Genomic DNA, 22,639 nt, shown 5'->3' with positions numbered 1-22,639 from the left:
ATCACTTATCGACAGTAGGTCAGTTAGCCATGAAAGTTCATCGAATTCTATATAGATGGCACATCAATCAATTGCATAATATCGAGCCAGAACTGTGCTCAATTTCAATTTTAATTAATTTAATTATCAATTATTACTTATTGATAATTTAATTACCAGTGTATTACTATAATTTAACTACCATTACTATTGCTCTTAGTACTCTATTATAAGTACTAGTAAATTTCGTAACAACAATTTCGTTCTGGTCTAAAGCAAAAAATTGTTATATAAAAAAAGCATTTATCCTTATCGTAAATTTCATAATTTGATAAAACGAAAAATAAAAAAGAAAAATGATATTTTACATACAATATTTTTTCCTCGTTTTTTTTTCTTCATTTTTATTTTTACCACATCACATTTACTTGTTCTTTTTTTTTCAAATGTTATCTTGAATTAATTTATTAAAATGAAAAAACGATTTAAATGAAACGAATTATTCATTCGAAACTTTTATTACATTTTTAGGGCACTTTTGATGTCAATTTTCTCAAAACTAGTTGAAGATTTCTTTATAAGGCAACGGGTATAGAATTCTATGGAATTCTGAAATATAAACTATTAACATTCGATATCCCGATACTTTATTGAGAAGAAAAACACTGTATCTAATCATTAATAATATCTAATCACTTTGGAAGAAAATATATTTTTTTTTAATTAACGTGTATATAACTCTATTAGATAGTGAGAAAACGAAGAAAAAGGGGAGAGAGAGAGAGAGAGAGAGAGAGAGAGAGAGAGAGAGAGAAAGAGAGAAGAAAAGCAAATATTCAAAAATGTATAATAGATCAGTGCGGTTGGATCTGACGATGTATAAATCGATAGACATCGAGTTTTCTGATGTGGTGTACGAAATTCCAAATGGATTTTTTGGTCAAAAGAAACAAATCCTTAAAGGGATCAACGGATATTTCAAATCCGGCGAGATGTCAGCTATAATAGGTCCATCGGGAGCTGGGAAGTCTACGTTATTGAACATTTTGACGGGATTTAAACAGGAGAAAAAATTAGAAGGCAAGATAAATTATCTCGACAAAAAAGGAAATAAAGAATCCTGGACGAAACATAGAAAGTATTCCTGTTATATATTACAAGAAGATTATCTTCCTAATCTATTTACAGTGAATGAATTAATGATGATATCATTGAATTTGAAGATAGGTAACAATCTGAATCAAAAGATGAAACAGATTTTGATCGACAATATTTTAAATACATTGGATTTGTTGGGAGATAAGAACAAACGTACGGATATACTGAGCGGCGGACAAAAGAAAAGAGTTAGTATCGCATTGGAATTGATCGATAATCCTCCGATTATGTTTTTAGACGAGCCTACGACAGGTCTCGATTCTTATTCATCCGTTCAATGCATTAAAATGCTTAAAACTCTAGCGAGAGATAATAAGACGATAATATGTACAATTCATCAACCTAGCGCTACCATTTACGAGATGTTCGATCATATTTATTTGATAGCCGATGGACGTTGCATGTACGATGGAACGTCTAAAAACACAGTCGACTATTTTGCCAATTTAGGTTTACGTTGTCCAAAATATCATAATCCCGCGGATTTTATAATAGAAGTCGTTAACAATGAATATGGAAACTTCAACGATCAACTCGTAGCAATGGTCGAGGATAAAAGAAAGATCTCGCGAGAAAACTCCATGAATAAATTGTCGATAATCGAAGAGAACAAAAAAGAGAAAATAATCATCCTAATAAACACACCGTCCGAATTAAAGAGATTATTTATTTTATTAAATCGCAGCATCATGCTATTTCACAGAGATTGGACATTATTTTATTTTAAAATGCTCATACATTTTTCCTTAAGTATACTTATGGGTATATTCTATTTAAACTTTGGTAACGATGGTAATCTAATTTTAAAGAATATAAAATTTCTTGCTGGCAATGTTATTTATCTCTCCTATATCAGCGTAATGCCCGCTGTATTGAAAATTCCTCTAGAACTGGAGATGCTAAGGAAGGAGGAATTTAACAATTGGTATAAATTGAGAACTTATTATTTAGCTTTGCTAATAGTCGATATACCTATCCAAATATTTTTCACTCTCTCTTACTGTTCGATTTCGTATTTTCTCAGTCAACCTCTCAAATCATTTAGATTTTTCATGTTCTTTGGGATCACTGCTCTGACAACAATCATCGGTAATAGCTTCGGATTGATTATCGGTTCATTGCTCACTCGCGTGAATGGTATCTTCATAAGTTCAATCATTTTAGCAATATTTGTATTGTTCGAGGGTTGTTTCATTATGTTAAATCACATACCAAAATACTTCTATTATTTTACTTACTTCAGTTATATGAAGTACGCCTTTGAAGGTTTGATTCAATCGATCTACGGATACAATCGTGAGAAACTTGATTGTCCTAATGATATGTATTGTCCATTTCGTATACCGAAAATAATAATAAAAGAAATGGCGTTAACAGATGAACAATATTGGTTCAATCTGTTCGTTCTAATAATCTTCTTCGTTTTCTATCAAATCATTGGTTATTACATGTTGAAAAGGAATCTAGCGAGAACATGAAAATAGTAGATTTATCAGTCCGAACAAAGTATCACAATTTTCTTTGAATTAATATTAATCTTATATTGATCATGATCTTCATATATGAGCTTAAAGTATAAATAAAATCGAATAGATATTTTATTCAATTTTATTATATTATATTTTATATAAATAAAATTGAATAAACAAAAGATTTGATCATTTTTAATATTATTCAATGATAGTTATGTATCTTAGTAGAAGTAAACATTTGATAAAAAATAATTCTTATTTCTTGGAAAATTACTCAAAACAAATTTACAATATATGTTGTACTAATTGCTATTGTAAATATCAATTTGTAAATATAGTTATATCTTCTTCTTAGATTTAAATATAATATATTTTATATTATTATATTTTATATTTTATATAAAATATAATATATTTACATTTAAATATTATATATTATAACTAGTTGTAATAGTTTATTATTTTTTATAATATATGTGATATATTAGGGGGACCGAAAAGTAATGTCGCTTTCTTAAATTAAATTCAAACGAATAAATTTTTAACAAGTTTTTATTTTTAATCACAATTAAGACCCTTTGACCGATTTAAATGTATCCATAAATCAATGATGACTTCTTCTAAGATTCTTTCTGTTCAAGTTGTATATCGTGGTTTTATAATTCTGTCTAGAAACATAAAATATTAGAAATTGGGAGAATATAAAGTTAAAAGTACCGCCTATTCTAAGCAACTTGCTGTATGGGAAGTTTTGGCTCTGTTGGGTTTACACACCTGGTAAAAGATGTCCAAAATGACTTTGGCTACATTCTAGGGATAGATGAATCATGAGCGAATAAAGATTATATTTAACTAACTAAATAGTATAATTAGACGAATGATTTTAATAGAATGAATCTAATGAGAGACAAGAATACATTTGGATTTTTTTAATCAATCCACGAAAGTTTACGATTATATTAAAATCAGAGCTCGGTTTCCTATATAATAAAATAATGAAATAGAGAAAATAATATGAAATAAAAAAATTCTTAATTTTCTGAATGCAAAGATAAAAGAGAAAAGAGGAAAAGAAAGGAAACAATGCAGAACGCAATTTATAGTATAATTTTGCATAAATTATTCGTAGAAATATATCATTAAATGGAATGTCAACAAAATAATGACAATTCATAATACATATATACATATATATATATATATATATTTTTTTTTTTTTTAAACTAGCGATATGATGTCATACTACACATACGAAATGAATTTCAAGCAAAAATTACCACGCATTGCAATATTTATTATCAAGTCATGTTTCTTACAAGTCAACTCTTTATAAATCAGCCTTTTACAAGACAAGTTTTTATAAAACAACTTCTTACAAGTCAGGTTTCTACAAATCAGGTTTTTACAAGTGAGTTTTTTTTACTGTGATATACAATATTTGTTATTTTTTAATTTATATAATATTAAATAGCAATTCATTTTTAACTACTTCGTGCAATATTAAATATTAAATAAATTTTCAATGAATTATTATACAAAAAATATTTACAGGATCTTTCGAGAGTTATTATATATTTTGAAGAAAAAAAAAACAAAAACAAAAAATACTCAAGTTAACGGAAAAATATATTTATTTAAATGTTACGAAACAAAATTTTCCAGACAATTTCTTGCAAAATTTTTTCAGACACAAAACGACTTTTGCGCACTTCCATTTATTTTGATAATTTTGGAATGACGTTGATTCGTTATGATAGAAATTCAAAAAGAGTTTTAATAATTAAAATGAAAATGAGCAAAAATATTATATAAATTATTTGTATTGCAATATTTTATCGTTTTAAGTGATCAATGAATTATTCGAAGTTAAAAAATCGAACGTTTGTATGATTGGAAAGAGACTTTTTTCGCATGAAAATCACTCGTAAAAATTGTTTTCTTTTTTTTTTTTTTTTTTTTTAGACACTATTTATATCATAAATATAAGTTAGAACATGTCCTTATCTTATTATATTTCGAATGATTATTTGATATTTAAAAATTTAGTGAAAATTGCAATTAGAAGATTGGTAAATAACATTTGTAAATACATTGAGTGGTAGCCTTAAGGAAATTTTTTCTTTTCTTTTCGAACGTTCGTAAATATCCTATGGAGATAATTTTATTAAATACGACGAACGATCGAATATTTCATCATAAAATAACTTTTACAAATAATAGTTGAGTAATTTGTTAAGTCTAATTTGTTAATTATTTTTATATAAATTGTTATATTCATAAAATATCATTAATTGTAATATGATATAACAATAATTATTTTTTCTTTTATATAATAATTAATAATTGTAAGAGTTGTGTGATCATAGGGAAATAAATAAGGTATGCATTATTCTTCTTCATTATTATGTAAAACCGGAAAAATTTTATACGCATTTAAAAAAATATATATTCATGAAGTCATAGTTAAATTATAATCATTGTTTATGAGGTAGATAATGAAACCATTTAAATAATCATATGTACTTTTATTCTAATATATACTCAATATAAGTTTCTCTAATAACATATATATATATGTATATAATAATATATATATATATATATATATATATATATATATATATTATATCTATATATATACATATATAGAGTAACAAGAGAAGTGATAAGAAATTCACTTTATGATAATAGTTTGATTATATCACTCAAATGTTATTTTTATCAATGCTGGCACATATTAATGTTCGCTTATATTCTTAGTGAATAAATCAGTAATTATTATATATAAAGTTTTCTAGAATTGATTGTACTTATCCGAAGAAATATGGATTTTTTAACATTTATTGGACTGATTTATATTTGTTATATTCTTGCCATTTTCATTTATCCTTGGTGTATGGATTGTAATATAGAACTTGCTTTATTAACCAAATTTGGAAAATCTATTGGTAAGTATCAATAAACAAATAAACATAAATAATTTATATAATATAGAGATTATATGTCGTTGAATATTGATAAAAATCATATCATCATATTATTTTTGATTTTGTAGATACATTGAAAGGTAAAGTTGTCTGGATAACTGGTGCTTCCAGTGGAATTGGAGAACACTTAGCATACACATTAGCAAAAGCTGGATGTAAATTAATATTATCTGCTAGAAGAGAGTCACTATTACAAAATGTTAAGCAAGCTTGTTTAAAAGGTAAACATTTTTTTATTCTCTCTGAAATATTATGGAAATATTAGAAAAATGTTTGTATAGTAAGCATATATGAAACATTGAAAAAAAAAAAGAAAAAAAAAATTCTATAGAACTTTTCTTATAGAAAATGCTGACTTGAAAGACGATGATGTGCTAGTACTTCCATTAGATGTTTGTAATATGAACTTACATCAGGAAGCATTTGATACAATTATTAAAAAATTTGGCAAGGTATAAAAGACCTTTATTATATCTTATTTCTATATAATAATATTATTTATTATAATACTTATAATATTATTTAAGATGATATATAAATATATAGAATTTTTAAAAGCGATTGGTAATTTATAATTGCAATGATCTTATTTTTAGCTTGACATATTGGTTAATAATGCAGGACGAAGTCAAAGAGCACATTGGGAAAATATTGAGTTAAGTGTGGATAGAGAAATATTTGAATTGAATGTGTTTTCATACTTATCATTATCTCGTATAGTAATGAAATATTTCTTACAAAATAATCTCGGTCAGATTATAGTTATATCTAGTTTAGGTGGAATTTTTCCAGCTCCTTACTCAGCAAGTTATACTGGTAGCAAATACGCATTGCATGTTAGTATTTTTCGAAAATAAGAGATTTATTTTATACTTAAATTATTTATTTGTATATCCCAATCTTTTTCTTTTTTAGGGTTATTTTGATTCCTATCGTGTAGAAAAATATGGTAAAAATTTTCCTTCTGTCACTGTAATATGTCCTGGACCAATTCAAACAAACTTTCTAGCAGAAGCTTTCACAGAAAAATCAGGAGAGGTAATCTGGTTATTTCTCTATATAAAAATAATAATAATAATAATAATAACAAAAATAATGTCATTTTATCATTTTTCAGAAATTTGGAATAGAAACAGATAAAGCCGGTAATAAGGTTAGCGTAGAACGTTGCGCTAATTTATCAGCAATTGCGATTGCAAACGAAGTTTCTGAGGCATGGATTTCACAACCATCTATATTATTCGTGGCATATTTAATAAAATATTTTCCAAATATGGGTGAATGGTATGTAATAGAAATAGTAAAATCTTAATTTAAATTATTTTATTAGATAAATAGTTTTGTGAAAAATTTGAAGAATTTAATTTAATTTTATAAATAAAATGTTGGTTTAAATTTAAGGTTTATAAAGTTCATGGGTAAACAATATTTAAAGAAGCTACGAGATGCCAAAAATGCGAATAAATTGTAACGATTCTTTATATTTTTTAATTATGCAATATATTATATTATATTCATAAAAATAATAAAAGGATTATATTATATAGAATATGATATTATGTAATAAATAAAATATATATTAAAAGAGACATTATATTTTACATGTTTATACATAACAGATTTTAAAATCACTTTTTAACAGATTCTAATTTTTTTAACATAAGCTTCCTAGCATTTTTTCCGCGCAATATTGCCTCGCAGAAAAGATTACAATAAAGTTCAATGGCACATGGCGTATCATCATTGCCAGGAACAGGATATGTTATAAGATTAGGATTACAATTTGTATCAACAATGCCAACAGTAGGTATGCACATTTTTGCTGCTTCGATAATCGCAGGATGTGAAGTAACAACATTGTCAAGTGTGTGAATAAATATACACAGATCAGGTAATCTTGTTTCCAAGCGAAATATTTTAACAGAATCTGTAAATATTCCAGACTTCCAGCTTCTAGTTAATGCATATTCTTGGCAATTCAAGGCAGTTTTTTCAATTATACAAGTGCTTGAAGGATTCTTGGAAATAAATAAAATTAATCCACCATGAAGTGCGATATGAGCAGTAAAATTCAATGCTTGTCGTAAAAATTCAGCCGTTTGGTTCAAATCTATTATCAAGTGTCCTAATCTTGAACCAAATATGAATGGACGCATATTTTCATGCAATGTACCTTCCTTGTGACCATAATGTACCATTCCATTAAATAAATCTTTAATTGTAAAAAGGTTATGTACTTGAAAAAAGTCTGGGTGTTCCATAGGATTAATAGAATGGTTTCCATTATCTGAAAGATAAAATTTATTTTAATGTACAAATAATAAATAATACATACAATAGTTAAGAAATAAACAAACAACTATAAAAAACATATATATATATATATATAAAACATACCATTTATTTCTTTTTGTTCAACCGAAACCTGTGTTGACATTGCTTTTTGATAAACATTCGATCCAAATGCTCTTACAGAATTTCGTTCTCGAAGAACTATATATTAACAATTTACAAAAGGAAAATATTATTTCAATGATTTTTATTATTATCATTTTATAAAATTAAATATACATATATGTATATAAAAATATATATACCAAATACATTTACATTTTCGCAAATAATTTTGTATTGCAATTCTAGCCATTGTTTATAAAATTGTTAAATTTTTATTGAAATATTTATTGTCCTTAACCTATAACTTTCGCCAACGTTCACTTTTAATCATTCAAATTCACTTCATGTCAAGAGCGTTAAACGCATGTAGAGAAAATTTTTACTACATTTTATCATTCATAGGTGCGCTACCATCGCTGACAATCAATTTACTCGAGATATTATTATACATAAATCACTTTCAAAATAATTTTTTATTCAAAAGATTATTTACAAAAATCTAAAGAGAAAGTGATAAAAGAACAGTTTTTCCTTTCTTTATTCAATTTTTTTCGTTTCTTTCTTTTCTATTCATCATCTATGTGACTTTAGCGACAGCTATGAACTACAAGAGAAAGCATAAAATATTGTCGCCACCGTGCGTATAGAATAGAATATTAAGAAACAGAAAAAAATAAAACAATATAATAAAATAATTAAAATTATAATATAATAATTAAAATAATATAATATCGCATAATAAATAATTAAATTATAACAAATATTATAATTTCAATATTAATGCCCTTTTTCTAGTTCCATATAGTATCGATATATAGATACACATGTAATTTGTATACTATATCGAATGCAATTCTGATCATTTGCTTTCCTTCATTTATTTTAATATAGCTTATAATAAGTTTTGCATTTATATCTCTTTAATATTTCTTATTTCTTTTTTGAAATAATACATAATATTGCAAATGTTAATGCTACATCTTGATTAAATCATTATTATTTAATAAATTTTCATTTATTCATCGCGGACAATAGTTGTTGATTTTAAAGATAGTGCTTGTAGTTGTGAAATAGTTCGATTGCTTTGTTACCGAATAGATTGTTTTAAAGATAAAATAAAAACGCGAATAAAAATCAATGCTTTCTGAACGTCCATATAAGAATTCAATTTATATCTAATTTATCTATTTACTGCAGCATAATGATTAGAAATGTATAATATACAAATATCAATGTTTAGGTTAAATTAATAAATATGCAGCCATTCGCTCGATAATACTTGCGTTAATAAATTTACAATTAGACTTTGCAAGTATTAACGACCCAGGTCTCACTACGTGGAAGTTGCTGCATGTGGAGACCCACGGACTGACGGTTACTCTACTCTAAAATCCGCGTTCCGCGATACCGATCCGCGATACCTTTCCGCTTCAATGCACTGGCTTCTTAACTAACAGGGTATGCGCAGCTTAGCTACAACACACCTCTTACAGATAGCTCCACCGATGTACCGTCCGCTTCAGACATAACGGATTATTAAGCACATCTGAATTCGTGCTTTCCGAATTTCGAACAATCAAAGCGCACTCCTTAGAAATACTAATCGCGTCGCGACACCCACGTGTGTGTTATAATTACGTAGATTCTACTGTTAAGCCGAAATTCGCGAAGTACCCCCCTCGAAATATCGAAAAAATCAAACGAAGTCCACGGTAGGACCTTTAATCGCGCCCGAACACCCACGCAAGTGTTAGAAAATCGGTGATTCTACTCTACAATTCGCGTTTTCGATTCGAACAATCAAACGTAATATAATCGCGCCCGAGAACACCCACGCCTGTGCCCGCCGACACGCGCGCCAGTGTTCTTCCTATCCTTCCCGTATTCGCGAGTAAAAATCGATGATGAATCCTGCCATGTGATGTATCATCCGGCCGCTGTTGAACCTATCCCTCGACGACCTATACTGTAAAAGAAAAAGATAAAGAGGAAATAAAAGAACAAAAAAATATATAAAACAGAATAATATATATGTACATATATAAAATACAAATAGAAAATAAATATATATAAATCGATTAGAGACCTAGATAAAGAAAGGAAAAGAGAAGCAGCATGCATCATTCCATGGTTCCTACCTAAAGCTAATAAATCATAATTAATAAAAATATATTAAAAGCATAATTAGAAACATAAACACATAATTAAATACATAATTAAATACATAATTAGAATGAAACAACATAAATAAATATTAAGAATACATAATTAAAAGGAAATAACATATTAATAACATAATTAAAAATGAAAAATATGAGGTAGAAACGAGAGCCGGAGAAAGAAAGAGAGTCCCAAAAAGAGAAGAATAGAGAGCCCCAAAAAGATAAGATAAGAAAAACCGTTCTATATGATGCTGAGACAGCAACCCGCACAGAAGCCCTCGCCCACAGGCCCCACCCATGGGTCCCACCCGAAATATATAGAAAATTATTAGTGAGAATAAATTAGAATAAATAGAAATGACAGCGGACATAAAAGTATAATAGATAAATCTTCTTATCGTTTCTGTAAGAAATTATTGTACAATATATTTCTGTTTGATTTCTTTATTCGAAGTATTATTAGCTATATAAAATGAAAATATGTTAATGTTTAGTTGGAATTAGTTTGAAATGATATTGGAAAAGTAATACAGTATGCAGCCATTCGCTCAGTAGTACTTGCGTTAAAGTATTTATAATTAGAGTATGCAAGTAATACCGACCCAGGTCTCACTACGTGGAAGTTGCTGCACGTGGAGACCCACGGACTGACGGTGATTCTAATTTACTCTAAAATCCGCGTTCCGCGATACCGATCCTTTATGCCTTCCGCCGCTTGGGATATCTAGGGCGACTTAGCTAACAGGAGGTATATAGCCTTAGCTACAGGGACCCCACTTACAGAGAGCTTTACCGTTCGACTTCCTCGGCTCAGGCATAACGGATTATTATGCACATCTGAATTTGTGCTTCCGAATTTCGAACAATCAAAGCGCATTAATCGCGTTCGCGACACTCACGTGTTTTATAATTACGTAGATTCTACTGTTCTATCCAAATTCGCGAAGTAATCTAATAGAAATGTTAAAGAAATAAAACGAAGTCCCCGGTAGGATCTTCAATCGCGAACGCGAACATTTACGTGTGTGTTAAAATAACGGTGACTCTAAGTTGAAATCCGAAGTGACATGAGTTAACCGGGATTATGACTCTCGATGATATTTGATCGAGGGATTTTCCCCCGCTTACAAATAACATGATCGTCATAATATCGATCAGCTACATGTACTGCACTACTAGGTGACACCTTTCGCGCACCCCAAATTTCAACACTAAACGGAAGTCCATGATAGGACTTTTAATCGCGCCCGGACACCCACGCAAGTGTTCGAAAACGGTGACTCTACTCTAAATAAACTAATCGAATATTCGAGCATACAAAACGAAGTCCCCGGTAGGACTTTTAATCGCGCACGCGAACACTCACGTGAGTGTTAGAATAACGGTGACTCTAAGTTGAAATCCAAAGTGACATAAGTTAACCGGTATTTTGACTTTCGATGTTATTTGGTCGAGGGATTTTCCCCCGCTTACAAATAAGAGGATCGTCATTACATCGGCTAACTACATGTACAGCACTACAAGGCAAGCCGTTCGCGCACCCCGAATTTCAACACTAAACGGAAGTCCATGGTAGGACTTTTAATCGCGCCCGGACACCCACGCAAGTGTTCGGAAAACGGTGACTCTACTCTAAAAAAACGCGTTCGCGAGATAATCTAATCGAATATTCGAGCAAATATAAACGAAGTCCCCGGTAGGACTTTTAAGTCGCGCCCGCGTTCATTCACGTGAGTGTTAGAAAAACGGTGACTCTACTCTAAATTCGCGTTTTCGATACGAACAATCAAACGAAGTTTAATCGCGCCCGTGAACACCCACGCCTGTGCCCGCCGACACGCGCGCCAGTGTTCTTCCTATCCTTCCCGTATTCGCGCGTAAAAATTGATGATGAATCGGTGATCCAGACCGGAGAAAACGAAGAAACGGAGAAAATATGAAAAAGAAAAGAAAAGATAGACGAGACCCTCGCGCACATCACAATATTGCTCGATGATCCCTCGATGATCCCTGAAAAATAAGAACAGAAAGAGAGAAAATATGAGATATAAAAGAGATCTAGAGAAAGAAAAGCAATCAATAAAAGCAATAACAGCCAGCATAGAAGCCCATACGCATTGATTTTTAATCGCGAGTGTTAGAAAAACGGTAACTGTACTCCAAAAATCGCATTCGCGCGATAAATCGAATTTACTTACATATAAAAAGTCCCCCATAAGACTTTTATCTGCACCGTGAACATCCACGCTTGTGCCCGGCGACGTTCTTCCTATTCTCCTCGTATTCGCGTGTAAAAATCGATGATGAATCGAGGCATGCAACGATGTTTCCGACCGCAGATGAATCCATCCCTCGATGATCTATACTGGAAAAGAAGAAGCTAAGGAGAAAATAAGATAAAGAAAGAAAATATATAAAATAAAACATAATATATATATATATAGATTATAAATAGAATATAATAGAAAATAAATATGTATAAATAAATAAGAAAGCTAGATAAAGAAACGAAGAAAGAAGCAGCTCAGCACGATGCTGAAGAAGCAGCTCGCATCATCCCATGGGTCCTACCTAAGGCATTTAAAACATAATTAATAAGAATATATTAATGACATAATTAAAAATATAAATACATAATTAAAAAGAAATAACATAATTAATATCTGAAAATACATAATAAAAAGAAATAACATAATTAAAATCTGAAAAGACATAATAAAAAGAAATAACATAATTAAGATCTGAAAAGACATAATAAAAAGAAATAACATAATTAAAATCTGAAAAGACATAATAAAAAGAAATAACATAATTAAAATCTGAAAAGACATAATAAAAAGAAATAACATAATTAATATCTGAAAATACATAATAAAAAGAAATAACATAATTAAATTCTGAAAAGACATAATAAAAAGAAATAACATAATAAAAATCTGAAAAGACATAATGAAAAGAAATAACATATTAATAAGATAATTAAAAACATAATTAAAGAAGAAAAATATGAGATAGAAAAGAGAGCCCCAGAAAGAGAAGAAAATACAAGCAGCACTAGACAATGCTGAGACAGCAACCCGCACAGAGGCCCACACCCATGGCCCCATCACATGGGTCCCACCCGAGACTATAAATCATAATTAATAAGAGTATATTAATGACAAAATTAAAAACATAATTAAAAACGAAAAATATAAGATAGAAAAGAGAGTGGAAAAAAAAATAAAAGAGTGCCCCAGAAAGAGAAGAAAGCGAAGTTTTACACGATGCTAAGGCAGCAACCCGCACAGAAGCCCTCCCCCACAGGCCCCATCCGTGGGTCCCACCCGAGATATATAAATGATAATCAATGAGAGTATATAAGAATAAATAGAAATGACAGTGGACATAAAAGAGAGATAGAAAAATTTTCTTTTCGTTTCTCTGAAAAATTATTGTACAATAGATTTCTGCTATATTTCTTCTTTTGAAGTATTATTAGCTATATAAAATGAAAATATGTTAATGTTTAGTTGGAATTAGATTCAAAAGATAATGGAAAAGTTGTACAATATGCAGCCATTAGCTCGGTAAAACTTGCATTTAAAAATTTATAATTAGAATTTGCAAGTATTAACGACCCAGGTCTCACTACGTGGAAGTTGCTGCATGTGGAGACCCACGGACTGACGGTTACTCTACTCTAAAATCCGCGTTCCGCGATACCGATCCGCGATACCTTTCCGCTTCAATGCACTGGCTTCTTAACTAACAGGGTATGCGCAGCTTAGCTACAACACACCTCTTACAGATAGCTCCACCGATGTACCGTCCGCTTCAGACATAACGGATTATTAAGCACATCCGAATTCGTGCTTTCCGAATTTCGAACAATCAAAGCGCACTCCTTAGAAATACTAATCGCGTCGCGACACCCACGTGTGTGTTGTAATTACGTAGATTCTACTGTTAAGCCGAAATTCGCGAAGTACCCCCCTCGAAATATCGAAAAAATCAAACGAAGTCCACGGTAGGACCTTTAATCGCGCCCGAACACCCACGCAAGTGTTAGAAAATCGGTGATTCTACTCTACAATTCGCGTTTTCGATTCGAACAATCAAACGTAATATAATCGCGCCCGAGAACACCCACGCCTGTGCCCGCTGACACGCGCGCCAGTGTTCTTCCTATCCTTCCCGTATTCGCGAGTAAAAATCGATGATGAATCCTGCCATGTGATGTATCATCCGGCCGCTGTTGAACCTATCCCTCGATGACCTATACTGTAAAAGAAAAAGATAAAGAGAAAATAAAAGAACAAAAAAATATATAAAACAGAATAATATATATGTACATATATAAAATACAAATAGAAAATAAATATATATAAATAGATGAGACCTAGAAAAAGAAACAAGAGATGCAGCATTATAAATCATAATCAAAAACATAATCAAAAACATAATCAAAAACATAATTAAACACATAATTAAATATATAATTAAAAAGAAACAACATAAATAAATATTAAAAATACATAAATAACATATTAATAACATAATTGAAAGCATAATTAAAAATGAAAAATATGAGATAGAAACGAGAGCCGGATATAAAGAAGAGAGCCCCAGAAAGAGAAGAATAGAGAGCCCCAAAAAGATAAGACAAGAGAAACATTTCTATATGATGCTGAGACAGCAACCCGCACAGAAGCCCTCGCCCACAGGCCCCACCCATGGGTCCCACCCGAAATATATAGAAAATTATTAGTGAGAATAAATTAGAATAAATAGAAATGACAGCGGACATAAAAGTATAATAGATAAATCTTCTTATCGTTTCTGTAAGAAATTATTATACAATATATTTCTGTTTCATTTCTTTATACGAAGTATTATTAGCTATATAAAATGAAAATATGTTAATGTTTAGTTGGAATTAGTTTGAAATGATATTGGAAAATTAATACAGTATGCAGCCATTCGCTCAGTAGTACTTGCGTTAAAGTATTTATAATTAGAGTATGCAAGTAATACCGACCCAGGTCTCACTACGTGGAAGTTGCTGCATGTGGAGACCCACGGACTGACGGTGATTCTAATTTACTCTAAAATCCGCGTTCCGCGATACCGATCCTTTATGCCTTCCGCCGCTTGGGATATCTAGGGCGACTTAGCTAACAGGAGGTATATAGCCTTAGCTACAGGGACCCCACTTACAGAGAGCTTTACCGTTCGACTTCCTCGGCTCAGGCATAACGGATTATTATGCACATCTGAATTTGTGCTTCCGAATTTCGAACAATCAAAGCGCATTAATCGCGTTCGCGACACTCACGTGTTTTATAATTACGTAGATTCTACTGTTCTATCCAAATTCGCGAAGTAATCTAATAGAAATGTTAAAGAAATAAAACGAAGTCCCCGGTAGGATCTTCAATCGCGAACGCGAACATTTACGTGTGTGTTAAAATAACGGTGACTCTAAGTTGAAATCCGAAGTGACATGAGTTAACCGGGATTATGACTCTCGATGATATTTGATCGAGGGATTTTCCCCCGCTTACAAATAACATGATCGTCATAATATCGATCAGCTACATGTACTGCACTACTAGGTGACACCTTTCGCGCACCCCAAATTTCAACACTAAACGGAAGTCCATGATAGGACTTTTAATCGCGCCCGGACACCCACGCAAGTGTTCGAAAACGGTGACTCTACTCTAAATAAACTAATCGAATATTCGAGCATACAAAACGAAGTCCCCGGTAGGACTTTTAATCGCGCACGCGAACACTCACGTGAGTGTTAGAATAACGGTGACTCTAAGTTGAAATCCAAAGTGACATAAGTTAACCGGTATTTTGACTTTCGATGTTATTTGGTCGAGGGATTTTCCCCCGCTTACAAATAAGAGGATCGTCATTACATCGGCTAACTACATGTACAGCACTACAAGGCAAGCCGTTCGCGCACCCCGAATTTCAACACTAAACGGAAGTCCATGGTAGGACTTTTAATCGCGCCCGGACACCCACGCAAGTGTTCGGAAAACGGTGACTCTACTCTAAAAAAACGCGTTCGCGAGATAATCTAATCGAATATTCGAGCAAATATAAACGAAGTCCCCGGTAGGACTTTTAAGTCGCGCCCGCGTTCATTCACGTGAGTGTTAGAAAAACGGTGACTCTACTCTAAATTCGCGTTTTCGATACGAACAATCAAACGAAGTTTAATCGCGCCCGTGAACACCCACGCCTGTGCCCGCCGACACGCGCGCCAGTGTTCTTCCTATCCTTCCCGTATTCGCGCGTAAAAATTGATGATGGATCGGTGATCCAGACCGGAGAAAACGAAGAAACGGAGAAAATATGAAAAAGAAAAGAAAAGATAGACGAGACCCTCGCGCACATCACAATATTGCTCGATGATCCCTCGATGATCCCTGAAAAATAAGAACAGAAAGAGAGAAAATATGAGATATAAAAGAGATCTAGAGAAAGAAAAGCAATCAATAAAAGCAATAACAGCCAGCATAGAAGCCCATACGCATTGATTTTTAATCGCGAGTGTTAGAAAAACGGTAACTGTACTCCAAAAATCGCATTCGCTCGATAAATCGAATTTACTTACATATAAAAGGAAGTCTCCCATAAGATTTTTATCTGCATCGTGAACATCCACGCCTGTGCCCGCCGACGTTCTTCCTATTCTCCTCGTATTCGCGTGTAAAAATCGATGATGAATCGAGGCATGCAACGATGTTTCCGACCGCAGATGAATCCATCCCTCGATGATCTATACTGGAAAAGAAGAAGCTAAGGAGAAAATAAGATAAAGAAAGAAAATATATAAAATAAAACATAATATATATATATATATAGATTATAAATACAATATAATAGAAAATAAATATGTATAAATAAATAAGAAAGCTAGATAAAGAAACGAAGAAAGAAGCAGCTCAGCACGATACTGAAGAAGCAGCTCGCATCTTCCCATGGGTCCTACCTAAGGCATTTAAAACATAATTAATAAGAATATATTAATGACATAATTAAAAATATAAATACATAATTAAAAAGAAATAACATAATTAATATCTGAAAATACATAATAAAAAGAAATAACATAATTAAAATCTGAAAAGACATAATAAAAAGAAATAACATAATTAATTTCTGAAAAGACAAAATAAAAAGAAATAACATAATTAAAATCTGAAAAGACATAATAAAAAGAAATAACATAATTAAAATCTGAAAAGACATAATAAAAAGAAATAACATAATAAAAATCTGAAAAGACATAATGAAAAGAAATAACATATTAATAAGATAATTAAAAACATAATTAAAGAAGAAAAATATGAGATAGAAAAGAGAGCCCCAGAAAGAGAAGAAAATACAAGCAGCACTAGACAATGCTAAGACAGCAACCCGCACAGAGGCCCACACCCATGACCCCATCACATGGGTCCCACCCGAGACTATAAATCATAATTAATAAGAGTATATTAATGACAAAATTAAAAACATAATTAAAAACGAAAAATATAAGATAGAAAAGAGAGTGGAAAAAAAAATAAAAGAGTGCCCCAGAAAGAGAAGAAAGCGAAGTTTTACACGATGCTGAGACAGCAACCCGCACAGAGGCCCTCACCCATGGGCCCCTCCCATGGGTCCCACCCGAGATATATAAAGGATAATCAATGAGAGTATATAAGAATAAATAGAAATGACAGTGGACATAAAAGAGAGATAGAAAAATTTTCTTTTCGTTTCTCTGAAAAATTATTGTACAATAGATTTCTGCTATATTTCTTCTTTTGAAGTATTATTAGCTATATAAAATGAAAATATGTTAATGTTTAGTTGGAATTAGATTCAAAAGATAATGGAAAAGTTGTACAATATGCAGCCATTAGCTCGGTAAAACTTGCATTTAAAAATTTATAATTAGAATTTGCAAGTATTAACGACCCAGGTCTCACTACGTGGAAGTTGCTGCATGTGGAGACCCACGGACTGACGATTACTCTACTCTAAAATCCGCGTTCCGCGATACCGATCCGCGATACCTTTCCGCTTCAATGCACTGGCTTCTTAACTAACAGGGTATGCGCAGCTTAGCTACAACACACCTCTTACAGATAGCTCCACCGATGTACCGTCCGCTTCAGACATAACGGATTATTAAGCACATCCGAATTCGTGCTTTCCGAATGTCGAACAATCAAAGCGCACTCCTTAGAAATACTAATCGCGTCGCGACACCCACGTGTGTGTTATAATTACGTAGATTCTACTGTTAAGCCGAAATTCGCGAAGTACCCCCCTCGAAATATCGAAAAAATCAAACGAAGTCCACGGTAGGACCTTTAATCGCGCCCGAACACCCACGCAAGTGTTAGAAAATCGGTGATTCTACTCTACAATTCGCGTTTTCGATTCGAACAATCAAACGTAATATAATCGCGCCCGAGAACACCCACGCCTGTGCCCGCCGACACGCGCGCCAGTGTTCTTCCTATCCTTCCCGTATTCGCGAGTAAAAATCGATGATGAATCCAGGCATGGCGACGAATCATCCGGCGGCAGATGAACCTATCCCTCGATGATCTATGCTGTAAAAGAAAAAGATAAAGAGGAAATAAAAGAACAAAAAAATATATAAAACAGAATAATATATATGTACATATATAAAATACAAATAGAAAATAAATATATATAAATCGATTAGAGACCTAGATAAAGAAAGGAAAAGAGAAGCAGCATGCATCATTCCATGGTTCCTACCTAAAACTTATAAATCATAATTAATAACATAATTAAAAACATAAACACATAATTAAACATATAATTAAATACATAATTAGAAAGAAACAACATAAATAAATATTAAGAATACATAATTGAAAGGAAATAACATATTAATAACATAATTGAAAACATAATTGAAAAAGAAAAATATGAGATAGAAACTAGATACGAAGAAAGAAAAGAGAGCCCCAGAAAAAGAAGAATAGAGAGCCCCAGAAAGAGAAGAATAGAGAGCCCCAAAAAGATCAGACAAGAGAAACAGCTTTATATGATGCTGAGACAGCAACCCGCACAGAAGCCCTCCCCCACAGGCCCCACCCGTGGGTCCCACCCGAGATATATAAACGATAATTAATGAGAGTATATAAGAATAAATAGAAATGACAGCAGGCATAAAAGAGATATAGAAAAATTTCCTTTTCGTTTCTCAGAGAAATTATTGTACAATAAATTTCTGCTATATTTCTTCTTTTAAAGTATTATTAGCTATATAGAATGACAATATGTTAATGTTTAGTTGGAATTAGTTTGAAAAGATATTGGAAAAGTAATACAATATGCAGCCATTCGCTCGGTAATACCTGCATTTAAAAATTTACAATTAAACTTTGCAAGTAATACCGACCCAGGTCTCACTACGTGGAAGTTGCTGCATGTGGAGACCCACGGACTGACGGTTACTCTACTCTAAAATCCGCGTTCCGCGATACCGATCCGCGATACCTTTCCGCTTCAATGCACTGGCTTCTTAACTAACAGGGTATGCGCAGCTTAGCTACAACACACCTCTTACAGATAGCTCCACCGATGTACCGTCCGCTTCAGACATAACGGATTATTAAGCACATCTGAATTCGTGCTTTCCGAATTTCGAACAATCAAAGCGCACTCCTTAGAAATACTAATCGCGTCGCGACACCCACGTGTGTGTTATAATTACGTAGATTCTACTGTTAAGCCGAAATTCGCGAAGTACCCCCCTCGAAATATCGAAAAAATCAAACGAAGTCCACGGTAGGACCTTTAATCGCGCCCGAACACCCACGCAAGTGTTAGAAAATCGGTGATTCTACTCTACAATTCGCGTTTTCGATTCGAACAATCAAACGTAATATAATCGCGCCCGAGAACACCCACGCCTGTGCCCGCCGACACGCGCGCCAGTGTTCTTCCTATCCTTCCCGTATTCGCGAGTAAAAATCGATGATGAATCCTGCCATGTGATGTATCATCCGGCCGCTGTTGAACCTATCCCTCGATGACCTATACTGTAAAAGAAAAAGATAAAGAGAAAATAAAAGAACAAAAAAATATATAAAACAGAATAATATATATGTACATATATAAAATACAAATAGAAAATAAATATATATAAATAGATGAGACCTAGAAAAAGAAACAAGAGATGCAGCATTATAAATCATAATCAAAAACATAATCAAAAACATAATCAAAAACATAATTAAACACATAATTAAATATATAATTAAAAAGAAACAACATAAATAAATATTAAAAATACATAAATAACATATTAATAACATAATTGAAAGCATAATTAAAAATGAAAAATATGAGATAGAAACGAGAGCCGGATATAAAGAAGAGAGCCCCAGAAAGAGAAGAATAGAGAGCCCCTAAAAGATAAGACAAGAGAAACATTTCTATATGATGCTGAGACAGCAACCCGCACAGAAGCCCTCCCCCACAGGCCCCACCCGTGGGTCCCACCCGAAATATATAAAGGATTATTAGTGAGAATAAATTAGAATAAATAGAAATGACAGTGGACATAAAAGAGAGATAGAAAAATTTTCTTTTCGTTTCTCTGAGAAATTATTGTACAATAGATTTCTGCTATATTTCTTCTTTTGAAATATTATTAGCTATATAAAATGAAAATATGTTAATGTTTAGTTGGCATTAGATTGAAAAGATAATGGAAAAGTTGTACAATATGCAGCCATTTGCTCGATAATACTTGTATTATAAGATTTATAATTAGACTTTGCAAGTATTAACGACCCAGGTCTCACTACGTGGAAGTTGCTGCATGTGGAGACCCACGGGCTAACGGTGATTCTAATTTACTCTAAAATCCGCGTTCCGCGATACCGATCCCTTATGCCTTCCGCTTCGGATATTTTGGGCATGGTTCAAAGCTAACAGGAAGTATCTAGCCTTAGCTACAGGGACTCCACTTACAGAAAGCTTTACCGTTCAACACCCTCGGCTCAGGCATAACGGATTATTAAGCACATCTGAATTCGTGCTTCCGAATTTCGAACAATCAAAGCGCATTAATCGCGTTCGCGGCACTCACGTGTGTTATAATTACGTAGATTCTACTGTTCTATCAAAATTCGCGAAGTAATCTAATCGAAATGTCGAAGAAACAAAACGAAGTCCCCGGTAGGACTTTCAATCGCGCACGCGAACACTCACGTGTGTGTTAGAATAACGGTGACTCTAAGTTGAAATCCGAAGTGACATTAGTTAACCGGTATTTAGACTTCCGATGATATTTGCGGAGGGTTTTTACCCCTTCACACAAATATGAGGATTATCATAATACCAGCTAGTTATGTACAGCACTACAAGGCAAGCCGTTCGCGCACCCCGAATTTCAACACTAAAACGAAGTCCATGATAGGACTTTTAATCGCGCCCGGACACCCACGCAAGTGTTCGGAAAACGGTTACTCTACTCTAAATAAACTAATCGAATATTCGAGCAAACAAAACGAAGTCCCCGGTAGGACTTTTAATCGCGCACGCGAACACTCACGTGAGTGTTAGAATAACGGTGACTCTAAGTTGAAATCCAGAGTGACATTAGTTAACCGGTATTTAGACTTCCGATGATATTTGCGGAGGGTTTTTACCCCTTCACACAAATATGAGGATTATCATAATACCAGCTAGTTATGTACAGCACTACAAGGCAAGCCGTTCGCGCACCCCGAATTTCAACACTAAAACGAAGTCCATGATAGGACTTTTAATCGCGCCCGGACACCCACGCAAGTATTCGGAAAACGGTGACTCTACTCTAAAAAAACGCGTTCGCGAGGTAATCTAATCGAATATTCGAGCAAATATAAACGAAGTCCCCGGTAGGACTTTTAAGTCGCGCCCGCGTTCATTCACGTGAGTGTTAGAAAAACGGTGACTCTACTCTAAATTCGCGTTTTCGATACGAACAATCAAACGAAGTTTAATCGCGCCCGAGAACACCCACGCTTGTGTACGCCGACACGCGCGCCAGTGTTCTTCCTATCCTTCCCGTATTCGCGCGTAAAAATCGATGATGGATCCTGCAATGCGATGTATCATTCGGCCGCAGGTGGACCCTATCCCTTGATGATCTATCCTGGAAAAGAAAAAGATAAGGAGAAAACAAGAGAAAGAAAAAAGGAAGAAAATAGAAGATAATATGTACATAGAATATAAATAAAAAATAAATAAAATAGAAAGTAAATATATATAAATAGATAAGAGAGTTGCAGAAAGATGAGAAAATAGAAGCAACTCTGCACGATGTTGAAACAGCAGACCGCATCATCACATGGCTCCCACCTAAAACATTAATCATAATTAGTAAAAATATATTAGTACCATAATTAAAACCATAATAAAAAACATAATTAAAACCATAATAAAAAACATAATTAAAAAC

At 32.5% G+C, this 22,639-nt stretch overlaps 2 protein-coding genes across 5 annotated transcripts; one reads left to right on the top strand and one right to left on the bottom strand.

The window, feature by feature from the left end:
* Positions 1 to 581: 581 nt before the first annotated feature.
* LOC124954030 (dehydrogenase/reductase SDR family member 7) lies at positions 582 to 7,876 on the top strand. Of its 3 annotated transcripts, XR_007102419.1 has the most exons (10): positions 582 to 1,325; positions 3,837 to 4,017; positions 5,408 to 5,557; positions 5,665 to 5,817; positions 5,942 to 6,048; positions 6,193 to 6,432; positions 6,512 to 6,634; positions 6,714 to 6,880; positions 7,239 to 7,403; positions 7,539 to 7,876. XR_007102419.1 is itself a non-coding variant. In XM_047506250.1 (9 exons), exons 1-9 carry the CDS (start codon positions 822 to 824, stop codon positions 7,065 to 7,067), a joined length of 1,695 nt encoding a protein of 564 aa, XP_047362206.1. In that variant the 5' UTR covers positions 586 to 821; the 3' UTR covers positions 7,068 to 7,185. The 3 variants fall into 3 exon arrangements, 2 of the variants coding, with proteins under 2 accessions (XP_047362206.1, XP_047362208.1); XM_047506250.1 differs by lacking the exons at positions 7,239 to 7,403; positions 7,539 to 7,876 and adding an exon at positions 6,998 to 7,185 and having other exon boundaries at positions 586 to 1,325; XM_047506252.1 differs by lacking the exons at positions 582 to 1,325; positions 7,239 to 7,403; positions 7,539 to 7,876 and adding an exon at positions 6,998 to 7,185 and having other exon boundaries at positions 3,884 to 4,017; positions 5,400 to 5,557.
* On the bottom strand, positions 7,172 to 8,631 carry LOC124954031 (28S ribosomal protein S2, mitochondrial). Of its 2 annotated transcripts, none has more exons than XM_047506254.1 (3): positions 8,194 to 8,631; positions 7,994 to 8,089; positions 7,172 to 7,883 (listed from the first exon to the last, which is right to left on the bottom strand). In XM_047506254.1, exons 2-3 carry the CDS (start codon positions 8,031 to 8,033, stop codon positions 7,225 to 7,227), a joined length of 699 nt encoding a protein of 232 aa, XP_047362210.1. In that variant the 5' UTR covers positions 8,034 to 8,089; positions 8,194 to 8,631; the 3' UTR covers positions 7,172 to 7,224. The 2 variants fall into 2 exon arrangements, with proteins under 2 accessions (XP_047362210.1, XP_047362209.1); XM_047506253.1 differs by having other exon boundaries at positions 8,207 to 8,630.
* Positions 8,632 to 22,639: the final 14,008 nt, after the last annotated feature.

The sequence above is a fragment of the Vespa velutina genome, chromosome 14 (assembly GCF_912470025.1).
Source record: "Vespa velutina chromosome 14, iVesVel2.1, whole genome shotgun sequence".
Classification (NCBI taxonomy): Eukaryota; Metazoa; Arthropoda; class Insecta; order Hymenoptera; family Vespidae; genus Vespa; species Vespa velutina.
This window is presented reverse-complemented; position numbering and strand designations above follow the sequence as displayed.